The sequence below is a fragment of the Mixophyes fleayi genome, chromosome 1 (genome assembly GCF_038048845.1).
Source record: "Mixophyes fleayi isolate aMixFle1 chromosome 1, aMixFle1.hap1, whole genome shotgun sequence".
Lineage (NCBI taxonomy): Eukaryota > Metazoa > Chordata > Amphibia > Anura > Limnodynastidae > Mixophyes > Mixophyes fleayi.
This window is the reverse complement of record NC_134402.1, coordinates 454,208,793-454,225,972: the sequence shown is the minus strand read 5'-3', so window position 1 is coordinate 454,225,972 and position 17,180 is coordinate 454,208,793. Positions and strand designations below refer to the sequence as shown.

The window sequence follows — 17,180 nt, the reverse complement described above, 5'->3', positions numbered from 1 at the left end:
GCCAGAACACGCTGCACCTCTCCCCAATTATTCGACCACTCTACTCCTATCCCCAATACTGCACACATGATTAGGTGTCAACAAGGGAAACTAAAACCAAAAGGTGGGGACAGTTATTTTTAAAGCTACAGTAGAGAAATGAAATGGGACAGCCAGTAAAATCGGTGATAAATCAGTTTATTCTCATGTTAGACGTCAACCTGCGTTTTGTTTTATTTAATCCAATCACATTATATGGCCAATACTAAGATAGAAAAAAAATCCACTGCACGTTCATTTTCTGTTGTAAGATACCCACAGTGAAGCATTCAATTAATATGGATCCGAACATGTATTTGTTGCTTGATCCTCCTCCACAAATCGGACATAAATATTAACCTTCTAAAAGCCAGAGGCCAGCACCAGCATTCTGCACGCAAAGGCAAATAAACGGTTAACTGCGACTCTGCTCGTTGAAGGTCTGGATCCTGGTTCTAGATCGGACGAGTGGCTGAAGGCATTAGCGTTGTGGGCCTAGACTATCAAGCAACAAATTACAGGCCAGTTCCAGGTACTGCGAGTCATAATATCAGTTCTGAGGAATGGCCGCCCTGCGCTCTACGGCTCCTAAGCACAGAGCTGCTCTGGAACAAGGAGATGGAAGGGAGGAGGGGGAAATAAAAAAAAAAAAAAAGTTTCAGCCCAAGAGACCTGTCGCCCGTCTTCTCACACCCAGATAACAAAAACAAAAAACAAGGAGGGGTGGGGTGCGCAGACTGAGGAATGGAAAGCAGAGTGTCCATTAACGTAGGAATTTCCTTGCTGTACAAGTAGGACGGCATCAGGGCTTCGTCTAGCCGTAGAGGTCGTCTTCTTCTTCAGTAAAGTGGCTGCCACCAGCACCGCCCCCTGTTCCTTGGCTTGGACCGGCTCCTCCCTGGCTTCCAGAGGGAAATCTGAGGACAACATGGATATTTTAATGAGTAAATCCACCAACACATAGAACCCATTTAAAAAGATTTGTTCATAGACTCCAACAATGATCAGGAACACCAAAGCAGAGAATGATCAGCGATTTTATATACTGATAAGCCCTACAGGCTCTGTTGATCAGTAAATGAGTGTTTATACAAAGATTAAAGGAGGGGGTTTAGGACCTATCTGTCACAGCATCAGCACCAGGGGCGGGCTGGCCCGGGGGGCATGGGGGCATCGGCCCCCCGGGCAGCTCAGCCAGGCCGCTATTAGGGCCGGGGGGTAGGCCGGCCGGCTGCAAAATACTATGCTTTTCCCCGCGGCCGCATCTGACATCAATGATGCGGCCGCATCCCTTTTCATGGGATGCGGCCGCCTGTGTGCCCCCCGGCCACGCCTCTCCCAGCCCGCGCCTGATCAGCACCTTCCTAATATAACAATACCTCCATTCTCATGACAAACATTCGCAGGACAGCTGGACTGTAAAAATTACCCAGTAAGTTCCTTGTAGTAACCAGTGAGGTTACAGAGAGAACATTATTATTCATCTTTCTTTATATGGCGCCACAAGGTTTCCACAGCGCCATACAAATACAAAAGAAAAACAGACCAAGACAGTACTGGGTAAGACAGAGCAAAACAAGTAGAACCAAGACTCCAAAAGCTCCAGACACAGCAAATACAGTGACGTGAGAGAAGAAGAAATGAAATGGAGACAGAAGGGACGAGGGCTCTGCTCGTAGGAGCTTACATACTAACGGGAGGGGAAACAGACATTATCCCACATATAACTTATTTAACAAAGAAGGAGATCACCCGGCTAGCAGAGGATGTGGACATGGAATACACAGAGCCTCGCTAAACATTTCCAAGACTATTTTATAGTGGGCCCCAAGAAGAGCTTCATTCATTTAGTGCTAAACCCTTCCCCGCCATTAGTGGATCCAGTTATTATTCACTCACACTTCTGCCCGCTACAAAGATATCATAATACGTAGTTTTAAGCTTTTGCCGATAAAAAAGTCAAACATGATGATTTCAGCCAGTTACATCACCACGGTGTTAAGAGGAAACTGAACCCCAACAACCTACCTGAAGCTGCCGAAGCCGCGGCTCTGCTGCAAGGTCTGTGCGAACATTTCATATTTTCTGATGTCATTGTCACTGACTGAACGACGGGCAAAGCGCATCGCTTCCTCAAAGTGGTCGCGGCGGATTTCAGGGACAGGGTCATCCTCTTCTACCTCCTGCATTGAAGAAACAAAAAAAAGTGTACAGATAAGGGGGTCACTAATATAGAATACTAACATTAAATACAGGCAAGTAAACGATGGTATTGTTTTACAAGGTCTTCTGGTTTCTCCGAAACATACCATGGCTGAAGGGTTCGTCTGTCTCTCCCGCTCCCTCCTGATTTCATTCTCAATGGATTCACGGATGGCCAGCTTACAGGCCCGCTGACAAATCTCTGTCAGGTCAGCACCAGAGAAACCATTGGTCATCTTGGCCAGGAAGTCAACGTCCACATCCTACAAAACAAAAGGAGGATCAATGCTAAATAATGCACCACAACACTCTGCAGGGCAATCAGATAGGACTACTCAAGATAGTTAACATAATTTATAAAAATTGTGATAGTTACATAGTAAATGGGATACTATCTGAATATAACAGGGGTAGCTTGCCTTGGCAACTGGAGACTTCCTGAGGTTGGCCTTCAGGATAGCAATGCGAGACTTCTCATCTGGCAGTGGGATGTAGATGAGCTGATCCAGGCGACCGGGACGCAGAATGGCCGGGTCAATGATGTCAGGTCTGTTGGTGGCTCCGATGATGAAGACATTCTTTTTGGTAGACATTCCATCCATCTCGGTCAGGATTTGGTTGATTACTCTGTCAGCTGCTCCACCACCATCACCAATGTTACCACCACGGGCCTTGGCGATAGAGTCCAGCTCATCAAAGAAGAGGACACAGGGAGCAGCCTGTCGAGCCTGAAGCACAAGATACAAACATTAAAGTCTAAATAAAAATATCTCAGGAACTCCTTTGAAATACAAAGACCAGGATCTAATTTCTGCATAGAAATAACAGTTTCTTACCTTGTCAAAGATCTCCCGGACATTAGCCTCAGACTCTCCGAACCACATGGTGAGCAGCTCAGGGCCTTTGATAGAGATGAAGTTGGCCTGACATTCATTGGCGATGGCCTTGGCCAACAATGTTTTACCACATCCGGGTGGCCCATAAAACAGCACGCCCTTAGACGGAGTCATCCCAAACTTCAAGAACTTGTCTGGATGTTCCACTGGGTACTGAAATTACAGGGGGCAAAGAATGAAAAACAGCACAACGCCAACCGTCAGGGTGGACCTTAAATAAATTTAACCTCAACATTGCAGCCTGAGTGAGAGACTAATTGAAATGTACAGTTAATATACAATCTTTGAGAAAAATTGCCTTAAACAAAAAACGAAACCCATCCTTATGGTCATTATACCCTTAGGCATCATTAAAGTCCTGTTGGTGTGGGCAGACATTGCTGCTACACTAAGCTTAGGTCTTCAACTAAACCACTATAAAAAGTGTCAACACACGTCGAGGCAAAGAAGACAAATTTCATCAAATTTGGGCCCCCTGGCTTTATGCCTAAGATCCCCGCAGTTTTTTCTTCTTCCAAATAATCTCCCCCTACACAATTCCAGATAACATTGACCCCCTTACTACTTTAAAATACTCCCATGCAGACCTGATAGCGCTCCCTTCTGAAGGTGAACATGCTTTTCTTAGTATAGCCCATGAGACGGCCATTTCCCCCCCCCCCCATCCCCCCATCCCCTTGCCTACCCTAATACCCCCCTTCAATGCCCACTTCCTTTCCCTCCCGCCCCTTACCCATTACTATCTTGTTATATTGCAATACATTTTACTGTTTTGTGAGTGACATTGCTGGATATCTACTCTGCTCTGTGATTACTTCAATCAAAATGATTGTTTTATGTTTATGTCATTCATACTTTATTATGCAATAAAATTTTGAGTTAAAAAAAGTGTCAACACAATTGTTAAATGGAAGTCTAATAAAATGCTCAACCAACAATGTTACTAAACATCTACACTACGAGTTGTATGATTTAGATTAGACAAACTTAGTTTGAGGGCGCTAGATATTGTTTAGCAAGTGCCAGTCATTAGCACAAAGGTGGACCTGATACGCGACAGGCGTTCTGAGTAACTTACCTGTACCAGCTCCTGCAGCTCCCTCTTGACATCTTCCAAGCCACCAATATCCTCCCAGGTAACTTGTGGGACCTCAACCACCGTCTCACGCAGTGCTGAGGGGTTACTCTGACTTAGCGCCCACTGCCGGAGAAGAAATTAGTAAATCACTTGTAAACATCCATGGTTAATTTGTCACAACGTTTTGTTAAGAGAATGGGTCAGAATGACTGAAGACACCCGACAGATGGATGGAAAGTGAGAACGTTTTACGTACCCTGAAGTCATCCATCGTGACAGCCAAAGAATTCATCACTTCAGCATCTATGGTTTCATCCTCCAAGTCTATGAGGTCCATCTTCTTGCGGATGGCTTGGAGAGCAGCCTCAGAGCACAGCGCAGCCAGATCGGCTCCCACGTGACCGTGGGTCTCATTAGCCACCTACATGGGGAGAACAACAGTCAGGCAGGTCCTAACAGAATATTTGGCTTTATAGGCTGAATCTTAATATTACAACATTTATATTAATTATCTTCTAAAAATGAATCCTTATTCTATGGAACCGTATCACCCCGAATCATCACAGATAAACATAGTATCCTCTTCCAGAAGATGAAGGTGTGAAATGCCATTCAGGCTTCCTATATTTCGATATGCAGCCTCCCTAGAATGTACAGACCTTCTTCTAAAAGGGGTACCTCACTATAGAAGCCTGTATTTGGCAATGTTGCTCTCAAGCAAAATGAATGAATTTCACATTGCTTTTATGTAATAATGTTTATATATTTATCCTAACCTTGGCAGATGTGCTCTCAAGCAAGATCTAAATGCATGTTCACAGTAGTCCGTTGCTTCATACGTTCCAATAATGACCACTAGATGGTGTATGAATACAACGCATGCAAAAAGGTTTCCTTGAAATTGTCAATGCTGGCCACATAAAGGGTTAAAAGCTATTGTTACCTCATGCATAGCTTATTACCACTGTACAATTATCTGTCTTCATCCTATTTATATAGCACCAGCAACACACTACAGCGCTTTACAATTGGGAAGAACCCGTAATAAAATACAACAGAATATTAAACAACCTAAGGGGTAAATTTATCAAGTTGCAGGTTTGAAAAAGTGGAGATGTTGCCTATAGCAACCAATCAGATTCTAGCTATTTTGCATCGGCAACATTTCCACTTTTTCAAATCTGCAGCTTGATAAGTTTACCTCTAAGAGTTAAATGTCCTGCCCATAGGCTGACAAAACATCAGAAATGGGAGTTTGATACATGAGGTTAAGTGGCAAATAGACGGCAATGGGAAAAAGTACCTAGTGAGATTAAAGGATCTGGTCACAGCAATATTGCTTCGGGGGTCAGAAGGTTGATAATAAATGTAAGTAGACTGTGAAGAGTGGGGGTAATTGGGTACTATATCCCAAGGAGGTCGGGTAATTTGATCCCACTGCTTGCAGGTTACACACTGCAGTAGGGTTGGGTGAGCTCGGTTGGAGGTCCAATCTAGCAATATGTGAGCTGCGTAAGCACCTGTTATATGCTACATCTTGTACAGCTAAGGAGTGCTAAGCTACTGAGGATACAGAGCAGTCGGGACAGTATTGTTGGACATTACAGGTGAGCACATCAGAGACCGCTGCACTGAGTGTCATTATATACATATACGTTCATCTGAGATGTGGCTTTTGCCCAAGAAGAATTAGGCTGATTGTTGACATTGTATAACTACCAGCCACACACAAAGCGATTAATACCGATAGCGACATATTCTGTGGACACCTGGATCGGATTTATTACAACTCATGAGGAAATATGTCCATCTTCCTTTCATCACTGACCAACTTTTTTTGCCATTTTTTTGTGACAGCCGTCTAACACTGATTTTATATTGTAGCGATAAGTGGGGATTGATGTATTCAATTATATTTGTCAATTTCGCAGTTCACTGTGCCATTCACATTTTAATGGTGTTTATCCATTTGATTGTGTTTTTTATATTATTGTATTTTGTGTTTTATGGTGTATTTTAGGTTTTCAACATTCATTTTTCTAACATTCTATTTTTACATAGTATGTTTCTATGCTGCTAATAAATATTTGCTATGGTGATTCGTGACCATTTTTTCATGGTTTATTACATGATGTATTATTTTAGTCATGATCAGCCTTAGAGGTTTTTAGCGCTGCAATTTGTTCTAGTATATGTGGTGTTTCGTTTGCAGCCACCTTGTATATTGCAGCTGCTTGACCATTAGGTTATATACCAGTAGAGTTTGATATGGCGCCTAAAAATTGTGAAATGCAAAAGATTTTGTTTTGTTTTGGGCAATTTGATACTCTGCCTGGGGAGTGGACTTTTCAGGGACAACTAGAAGGATTCTAGGCGGGGGGGGGGGGGGGGGGGGGGAGTCTTACACAAAGGAGGGATTTCCACAGAGTGAGAATGTCCCGAAAAGATTCCTGTGTAAGCAGGAATGGGTGCAAATAATGAGCCAGGGGCGCAGAACAGAAGGATTATCCTCACGGATTCACTCTTCAGCTCTGGCCGTGAAGTGGAATAGACGGGAAGGTTCTGGAGTTTTTAATGGGCATTGCTATTTAATGATAAATTGCATTAAGCTGGAACAACGCCTTAGTAATTACATGTACAAATACTAAACTCTGGTGGCAACAAAGTCACTGACTATGAGACGCTCCTGTCAATGAGATACCTCCGTCCAACAATGAACAGATTGACAAAACCTAATGGACAAAGCTACACATTCCTCACCACAAACTCTATCACTGTGTAAAACACCCTCCGCTATGTCCGAGTTCATGAACTAGATGAACTGACCTGTTCTAGATCAACATCATCTGCTAATTTCATGTTCTTAGTATGAATCTGTAGTATCTCCAGTCTGCCGGTAGCATCAGGGATCCCAATATCAACCTCTCTGTCAAAGCGGCCTGCAGGGAGCACAGAGCAGCTTAGAGGAACATAAAGACAGTAGAAGAGGCGCCTGTGGAGCATACAGGTCACCACGGATTACACATTTCAGCAAGACCTGTTCTTGGTTGGGGACTTACCGAAACGCCTTAGTGCTGGGTCAATGCTGTTGGGTCGGTTGGTGGCAGCCATTACAATCACGTGCGCTCGCTGTTTCAGACCATCCATAAGCGTTAGCAGCTGAGACACAATTCGGCGTTCAACTTCTCCGTGTGTCTGTAGATGGACAAGAGACGGTTACACCATTATATGTACCCAGCAGGAGCCAGGAATCCTGTACACACCGTCAGCTCCTACACTCACCTTCTCTCTCTTGGGGGCGATGGCGTCCAGCTCGTCTATGAAGATGATGGCGGGTGCGTTCTTCTCCGCTTCCTCAAAGGCTTTGCGCAGGTTACTCTCAGACTCACCGGCCAATTTACTCATAATCTCGGGTCCTGGGCAGAGCAGCAGATATTATTACACCAGGTTACACTCGAACACATATAGCAGCAGAAAGCCACAGTTTATATAGAAAGGACTCCGAGCAGGATATCTGTTTACTAAACACTATATAAAGGTTACGTACAATGTGAGGAGGGAAGAGACACATTGATAGAGAATCAATCTTCCGTCCAATCCAAAACCTCTTACCATTAATGAGGAAGAAGAAGGCGCCAGTTTCATTGGCAACAGCTCGTGCAATGAGGGTTTTTCCAGTTCCTGGGGGTCCGTACAGCAGGATACCACGGGGAGGCTGCGTGTCACAATTAGATACGTATGTGTCACTTGGAAAGATGGAGACTCTACATCTTACAGGCACTGATACAGTAAGACACAAAATTTACCTTCACGCCAATAGCTTTGAAAAGCGCCGGGTGTCTCAGCGGCAGTTCCACCATCTCCTTGATCTGAGCCAACTGCTTCCTGCACCCCCCAATGTCGTCATAACCCACTTCATTTAGAGACTCCTCCTCATCCTGTCAGTACAGAGATTATAGAACAATTGAAGCGTCGCAGTAGGGAGCAGTACATGTTGGTCAGAACAGAATGAACACATCAATCACACAGATGTATCTCGCAGCCTCACGTGACACTTTTGGAAGGGGAGAAGTTGATAGTTACTCCCAGCCATGAGTGACTGACGTGAGCCTACAGACCAGACATACACTTTAGCACCACCTATATGGTTCCCGGATAGGTCAGTGTACCTACCTCACGTTTAATAGGCTCTCCTTCACAGTGGATTACAGTATCCGGGGCCACTATACAATATGGGCTGGGATCTGTCTCCACCACCTTGAACTCCACCGCACGCATCCCACCACGTACCAGGAAGATGTCACCTGAGAGACAGCACCAGTTACACCGCTTAGTAAATAAACCCACACAGGTTGCTGCAGTTTTCTTATTACAAACTGAAAAAATAAGTGTGCCAGAGCCCGAAACCACAATAGGGAAAAGATGGGCAGAAGTGCAGACCAAATGTAACGCTTAGTCAGCGTTTCCTATCATCAGGACATATAACAAACAAATGTATGTATATCTTATACAGGATTATAAATTAAAAAAATTATAGCAGAAAAGGATACAGCATCTATTGTATTTAGCATTTATCTACCAATAAACGTTACACTGCTATATTATGAAGTATGGTTAGGTCATAACAGCGTACTAGGAAAAGACGTTAGCATATTATAAGTGTATAATAGAGCTATTAACCTCCCAAAACCTTTACATGTATGACTGTATATGGCGTTATCAGAAGTGAAGATTTGAGATAATGTGATGGGAGTTATTTTAGTAAATACTGTACACGGCCTTGTGAGTTATCCTTATAAGAGGCTGAGCCGGTCCTCCGCCGCTCAGCAAGTGCAGACAATAGAGGGCGGGGCTTGTATGGCTCCTCAGCGGGTGATTACCTTTTCTGATTGGCCTGTAGGCTTCCAGGAAGTAAGGTTTGAGATACACTTCAAACAGATTGCCGGTAATGCCCTCAACAGTGTCATCTATAGGCAACACATGGATCCGTTTGCCGTACTTCACATCTGGATATGGCTGAATGCTGCAGACAGAAACGAGTACAAAGAGAGAATGTACATTTATCATTTACAAACATAAAACGAGATATAAAAGATAAAGTTGTACACAAACGTTACGAGTAGCTCTGATCACTTTCACCCCAATTTAGCTCAGTTTGGAGGAGTCCATATTAATCCTATTAAGAACTTGAATAAACCCAGTGTAAGAGTAATATACTTCCACCAGGATGCACAGCCACTGCTGCTGGGGAGTAAATGATCAGTATTGCATTTAATAAACCATACATCTGCTCAATTCTTCACATCATGATTGGAGAGTTTCCCATTCCCTCGTTCTACTAACTGTACCCTTCAAATCACCCAAAACACTGAGAAAACCCCCCCAAAAAAAACAAGGGCTGAAGCTAAAGTGTGACGACATGCGTGACTGCCTAAAATTAAAGATATATTTAAATCCTTACTCTGTCATTAAAAACAGACTCGTGTAAACGTCCATTTTTTCGGCGGGTTTGAAAAGTAGAGATGTTGCCTATAGCAACCAATCAGATTCTAGCTGTCATTTTGTAGAATGTACTAAATAAATAAGTAGAATCTGATTGGTTTTTCAAACCCGCCGGAAAACTCTATGCTTGATACATTTACCCCGAGGTCTGTGGATTACAAACGATTACCTAACCCTTCCCCATGACCGAAGAATAAAGAGCAAATATCACGTCAATCCAAGGAAGCAGAATTTCTGCAGAAAAGGACTCAAATGTGAAACATTTTTTATCAAACTACCTCGTTGTTCCAATTCCTCCTTGACCCCATCTCTGACTATGCAAATCTGCTGGAGACATCAAGCTATTCAGCCAGTGATATGCTACAAGTGGCTCAATCCCTGGCCCACAGAAGGAGGTCCCATTTTCCTAGCGCCTAATCTGCTGGAGGTACTGGGAACTATGCCCGATAATGTAACATCAGAAAATAAATGTATCATCCCCAGCACTGCCCTCTATGTATGCTGGATCTAGCAGACAGATCATGCTGTACAGTCCTCAGTAAGGAATGGAGCACAAGAGTTATGTAGTCAGACTGATCTTGCATACCAGCTATTAAATCAATGAATGTGACCTTTCAGTCCAGTAACAGATCAGCACAATACAGTCATGCAAGTAGCTGAACCAATAGGGTAATATCATCATCACCATTTATTTATATAGCGCCACTGATTCTGCAGCGCTGTACAGAGAACTCATTCACATCAGTCCCTGCCCTAATGGAGCTTAGAGTCTAAATTCCCTCACACATACAGACAGACACACAGAGACTAGGGTCAATTTTGATAGCAGCCAATTAACCTACTAATATGTTTTTGGGGTGTGGGAGGAAACCGGAGCACCCGGAGGAAACCCATGCAAACACAGGGAGAACATACAAACTCCACACAGATAAGGCCATGGTTGGGAATTGAATTCATGACCCCAGCACTGTGAAGCAGAAGTGCTAACCACTAAGCCACCGTGCTGCCCTACATAAGAGCACTTCTAATACACAGAACCAAACCTAGCGAAGTCATTGGTTCTTTGACATGGCTGCTCCACTGCATGCAGACAACATGTAAACATTTGCTCTATAAGTAGTCAGCTGAAATGAACTCTTAAAGAGGCTGAAACACTGCAACACTGTACCTCATAACATCTCCAAGCCGCACCCGCAGGTTATTACGGACAACCCTATTCATACGGATTTTCTCATCCGGGCAGGTGTCATCGGACAGGACTATGCACACAGCTTCTCGTCTCTTCTTCCCCTTCAGAAGGACCGTGTCTCCCCGGAACAGCTGGAGCTCGTCCATTTTACACTACAAGAAAGAGGAGGCCGAACTTACTAAATGTTATACTTATCAGCCTAGAAGCGGCTAACTACAAACCCTGACATGTATTACTAGTCCCTCCAGGTTATGGTTGAAACAGTGTAGGCCTAGCGCACAGCGCACTGACCAATAGCGGATCCTGAAGCTGAGCCCATATACACACCTGGGACAGAGACACCACACTGTTGTCTTCATTGATAGCTTCATCTACAATTAATCGATTGGGTCGGCTTTTTTGTTTCAAAATTGCAGTGGATAAATCATCCGCTTTAGAGCTGTGGGAGACAGAAGAACTGGTGAGAGCGGCAAAGGACAAAGATCTTTCCAGAGATAATCACTGACATTTTATATGGATGGTTAATATCAAACAAAAACATTTGTACAAATTTATCACAACTTTATTAAATCACAGATAAAACAAACTAGTTATGTTTTTAGGGAAGGGGAGTACTGGCCACTTACTAAATTGGGTTGTGTCTGTTACTGAATTAGGATGAAGGCTATAAATGAGCAGAACAAGGGATTACATAATACATATACTGAGACCTCTTGTGATATACCCAGCATAGTACCAGTCTAACGGCTCACAGATACATGGGGACAATGTTTTGCTATAATAGAGCTGTGTGGTGTTTTACTTCCTTTACCAATATAATACCAAGCTAATTTTTTTAGCTTGTTTTTTATGCCAGTATATGGATTCTGCAGGAGTCCGAATAAAGTACCAGCAATGTAAGATGATAGTATGAAGATGCAGCTTGTATATCAATGAGGTCACAACTCACTATATAGACTAATCTATTAACACTGCTTGTGTATAACACTACAGCATCATACCTAGTACAAGAGACGTACATCAGGATAAGTGGAAAGAACCTATCTAGCCAATACAAAGCAGTATTGCACCAAGATACGGACTTGCTGGATGAGATGAGCCCATAAACAATGTACCCAGACCTATACGTGCCCTCTAACTGGACAAAAACTCCACTAAGGAGGTTGTTCTGGGCCTCAATACAAGAAATAAAAAGCAATAGGTCTCATCCATTCAGATCTAAACCAAAACCAACACAGCCCAGAGGTGGGACTGGAGAGTGGATGGGTACAATCTATATACAATGACTTCTGCTCAGTGAATCACTGACATATACATTCTAGCTACAAGCTGACGTGTTACTCCAGCACTATGGGAAAGGAAGGTGATTTCTACACTTCTTTGCAACTTGTTCTCTGAAACGAAACTGGTGGCAGCTGTGTGACGGCCGTATTCCCTCCCACCCCAGGGCAGGGACAAGTGAAACCTGAGCAGGATCCCTACAGGGACACCAGGGAAACAAACAGCTTATATAGTACTTGGCAACAGAACAACTACAGCAACAGAGAGACTGAATCCACCGAGACTCCGTCACAACACAAAGCAGACGCCAAGGCAGGTCCTGGCACATATTACATCACTGATAAGAGGAGAGGAAACGTGCTGGGAAAGATCCTTCATTGGCTGATAAAGGGACAAATGAGATCTGCTCAACCTCGGCTTTCAATTTAATATGAAAGAAAATTACATCTAAACACCTTCTGTAACAAATGTAGAATACAGCACATGGTTGGTTATAAGTGGACAGGAATGATATGTAATCGCACTCATTAAAATAAAATGACATTACAATTTAGTCAGGAGTAACAGTTATTTGTTTTTCAATTACAACATGTTGATGATTAAATCTTTTTTCCTTGTGTATACACTTATCAAGAGCACCCAGAACGCAGGTTAACACAGCCATCTGCAGAATTGTGCTTCCTATATGTTGCTTTAAGCAAAATGTCAACTGTCAGTGACGACTGTCCTGTGGACTGAAACCCCTGACACTTTGCAACTTGCTGCTGTTCGGTTAGGCTGGGTACACAATGGAGCATTATTGGCCAATAACCAGGTAAATCAGCCGACATACGACCGTTCGGTCGGAAGTCGGGTTTAGTGTGTATAGTGACACGATGGTCAAAAGTTGTGCCAAAGTGTCAATTGTCGGCTCATTTGGTTGGTCGTTCGGTTTAATATTTTCCAACCAATCAGCTAACGATCATGTACTGTGTATGCACTCATGCTCACGATCCCCATATAGTTTACAGAGTTGGGTCCTTTTCAGCCGTTTACTATTATTGTTCTTTGTTTATATGGCACCACGAATGTCTCGGTGAATAAATGTAGAGAGTGCTTTAGAAGGAATAATTAATTTGTTCGTTCTGAGACAGAATGTTTTGTTTCCGAGTCACTGAACCTAACAAAATTTGTTAGGACATGTGGATAGCTATAACAAGGCGGTTTTAATCAGTATGACAATAATGAATGAATGAATATTGTGCTGTCATTCTCTGAAGACTAGAGGACCAGATGAAGAGCACAGATCTGAAAGTAAATCGTATCAGTGTGTATGGATGAATCATCAGACTGATCGGACCTTCAGTCGTAGGTATAATCGTTTGAGATAACATGTCGGTCGGAAAATTCTTCAGTGTGTACCTAACCTTAAGACTCAGCTAGTCAGTGTAATATGTGATAAGGAGCAAGACAGAAGTCTGTAGTGTAAAATGACAATTTATTTACGCTCTAACACTTGCCACAGTCTGGGGACCATTTATCTACAGCAGATCTCCTGTGTGATTAGTGGCAGTACAAATAAGATGTAGTACAAGATTCTATATTTAGATGATGCTTGTTTGGTTATATCGGTATGAGACCCATTTCCTAAAATTCTTATAATTTAGGGTTTTCTGAAAAATGCCTTTAGTATACTACATTACTTTTAAAAATAATATCTGATGGTCCTCACGGCACCTATATGAAACGGTTTATTGGTGCTCCTCACAGTGACTGTATGAGTAAGACACACTGTGATTATGTCCGTCTATAATATCACCAGAGATCAGCACACACTTTATTTCTGGTTTACAGGACGATCAAGATAACTATTTGAAATACAGTCTGTACTCTGAATACCCAACTACAACCCAGGATCTTTAAGCTCTGTCTGTATTATAAGCTGCGTTACAATCTGCAGGTCATCGGACCATCACTTCCTGTAGTAACAGTCATGTACCCAAATTTGAGTCTGGGTAAAATCAGGGATTCTGTATCTCATCAATGCACATAATATTTGTAACAGAGAAGTGTTTTACTCTTACACAGAGGGCTGCAGCCTGAGTGATTAAAGAAATCTGCAAGGATAGGCTTAATAGGTGAATTCTTTCTATTGCTGGTCAACGAGGCTCCTCAGAAAGAAAGATTGAATTTGATGGGAAAAAGTGTTTTTTTTCAATGTCAACAACTATGTTGCTCCATACACTAATGGAGGTGCAACTGTTCTAAATACACTGACAAATACTTTTAGAGCTTATAAGTAAGTCTAACATTGTAAATAGCACATACTTGTAACAGTGACTATTATATATATATATATCTATCTACATACATACATACATATACACACACATATATATATATATATATATATATATATATATATATATATATATATATACACACACAGGTGTACATAGCATAGTGGCTGGTGTATGAGTACATGAAACAAAAGCATCTTAGTAAAAGCCTCAGAGCTATATTAGGTATCAATGACAAGAAAGAACGTGTACAATGTTTCAGGAAGGCTCCACCACCCTCGTCAGACGCATCTCCCAAAAACATTGTGCTCGCTCTTTAAGAATATCTTTTTGCATTTGTTTTGTGTACCCATACACCAGCCAGTAAACTGTATAGATCTACACAATCTAATATTCATTGTACTTCAAAAGTACATATTTATATGTGGGTAGAATTGCATGCTGCAGTGTTCAGACAGCTTCTTGCATCCGTAATAAAGAGCAATAGCAGGAAGGACCTTGAATGCTGTAGTATTTTTGGTCCTTCCTGTATTTCAATAACTGAACTTCTATCAATGATCCAGTGAAGCTGCAGCCACTATCTCCTGACCACAATACAAATAATGTGTAGCATATACATATCCGAATCAGCTTACTGTATGTGTAATGCTATATATAACAGGCCACACTATCAAATTAGTCTATCATGTGTGTATAATAAAATACACAAAAGTAAAGGTAACATGTTAAAATTCCTATGAATATTCTGCATAAATGCTGAGTCCTCAGATCATCACTTCAGCATTCATTAGGAAAACTGTCTAAGAAATGATGTATTCCCTACTGGGAATTGTTATGGATATTAAATATTTTTTATTTCCTTGACCTGGATAAACGACCTCAGTGTGGAGCTGTTAGATGGTAACGTAACTCCACAGTGTTATCCAATATTCTTAAATGGGGAGGATTGTAATCCCAAATATTAAGGAATTTCAGGGTCTATTGTGAATATGACAATGAAATACGTTCTGTATATCCTACACATGTATCTATACCCCATATTAATGTACTATGGCACAGTTTGACATAAGTTCCCCTAGGCTGACAGTGGGCATAAAAAGATGCCATCCCTGAGTAATGTCCACATCACAGCTCACTATAAGTGATAAGGTGGAGGGTCCCTGGCGGTCCCTCCCAGGTGCCAGAACTTATGTATGTAGCAGTAACACACAGAGCCACTAGGGCTCAGATTTAAAGTTATAAACACATGGGGCTGTGTATGATCCAGGGGCCCTAGTGTATATATAATGGTAGTGGGACATGGGCTGTGTATGAGTCAGGAGTCCTGAACATGAAATATATATAAATAATGGTAAAAGGATATGGGGCTGTGTAAGAGTCAGGGGTCCCTGGATATATATATTGGTAATATACACCACATGTCAGGGGGCCCTAGCCTGTATATAATGGTAATAGAACATGGGGCTGTGTATGAGTCAGGGGCCCAGTGTATACATAATGGTAATAGGACATGAGGCTCTGTATGAGTCAGCGGTCCTGGTATATAGATATATATAGGTAATATACACCACATATCAGGGGCCCCATGCCTTTATATAATGGTAGTAGAACAGAGGGCTGTATAGGAGTCAGGGGCCACTGAATATATATAATGGTAATATACACACGTCAGTGTCCCCTGGATAGATAGATATATATATATATATATATTGGTAATATACACACGTCAGGGGCCCCTGTATATATAAGGGTTATATACACGTCAGGGGCCCCCAGCCGGTATATAATGGTAATAGAACAGGGGGCTGTGTACGAGTCAGGGGCCCCTGAATATATATATATATATATATATATATATATATATATATATATATATATAAAATATGATAATATACACAAGCCAGGGGCCCTCAGCCTGTATATAAAGGTTATATACACATGTCAGGGGCTCCTGTATATATAAAGGTTATATACACACGTCAGGGACCCCTGTATGTATAAAGGTTATATACACACGTCAGGGGCCCCCAGCCTGTATATAGTGATAATAGAACAGGGGGCTGTGTACGAGTCAGGGGCCCCTGGATTTTTATATATATATATATATATATATATATATATATATAATATGATAATATACACAAGCCAGGGGCCCTCAGCCTGTATATAACAGTAATAGTACATAGCTCTCTGTAGGATACAAGGGCCCCGGCCACCATCAGCCTCCACCACTGGGGGCACAGGGCCAGGCCCAGCCTGCATGACACAGCAGGATGCAGGAGGAGGGGAGGGCCGTGCTCACTAGGCCGCACTCGGCTCCGGCCGGCAGTGGGGGGGATGGGCAGACAATCAGCCCCCACCACCCCCGGGGACGGCTCAGTCACAGGCCCCGGCCTCCAGCTGCGGCCTACCGGCATCCCGCACTCACTCTGATCCAGAGGCCATCCTCAGTGTCCGGGCTGTGCTATATGCTGAATCCCGGGATCCCCGCTGCTGTCGGATGCTCCTCCCTCGGTGTCCGGTACAGGCTGCTGGATACGGTCGGCGCCCGGTCTCTCTCACTGTCTGACTGACTGCGGCGAGGGGGAGGAGCCTACAGCACGGCAAAGAGCTGCGTCACTCACCGCCACTGCGCATGCGCACTGCCACCGCAGCCAATCAGTGGGTGCCAGGAACCGGGGAGGAGACTGAGAGGAGGCCACGAGCCGAGAAGCCCGCCCCCTGCGTTCTACCCG

The 17,180-nt window shown here is 43.0% G+C and overlaps 1 protein-coding gene across 1 annotated transcript; it reads right to left on the bottom strand.

The window, feature by feature from the left end:
* Nucleotides 1-160: 160 nt before the first annotated feature.
* Nucleotides 161-17,048, bottom strand: VCP (valosin containing protein). Its single transcript, XM_075186841.1, has 17 exons — nucleotides 16,874-17,048; nucleotides 11,213-11,324; nucleotides 10,865-11,037; nucleotides 9,075-9,217; nucleotides 8,368-8,498; nucleotides 8,001-8,132; nucleotides 7,807-7,909; nucleotides 7,477-7,610; nucleotides 7,254-7,389; nucleotides 7,021-7,133; nucleotides 4,451-4,615; nucleotides 4,195-4,317; nucleotides 3,057-3,269; nucleotides 2,640-2,948; nucleotides 2,328-2,483; nucleotides 2,047-2,201; nucleotides 161-935 (listed from the first exon to the last, which is right to left on the bottom strand). The coding sequence occupies exons 1-17, from the start codon at nucleotides 16,888-16,890 to the stop codon at nucleotides 833-835; spliced, it is 2,418 nt and encodes an 805-aa protein (XP_075042942.1). The 5' UTR covers nucleotides 16,891-17,048; the 3' UTR covers nucleotides 161-832.
* Between the last annotated feature and the right edge of the window lie 132 nt (nucleotides 17,049-17,180).

Coding starts and splice junctions, on each gene's coding strand:
- VCP (XM_075186841.1), bottom strand. Junction 2,949..3,056: donor TCCGGGAGATCTTTGACAAG/GTAAGAAACTGT, acceptor CTTGTGCTTCAG/GCTCGACAGGCTGCTCCCTG. Junction 2,484..2,639: donor GGAAGTCTCCAGTTGCCAAG/GCAAGCTACCCC, acceptor TTTGTTTTGTAG/GATGTGGACGTTGACTTCCT.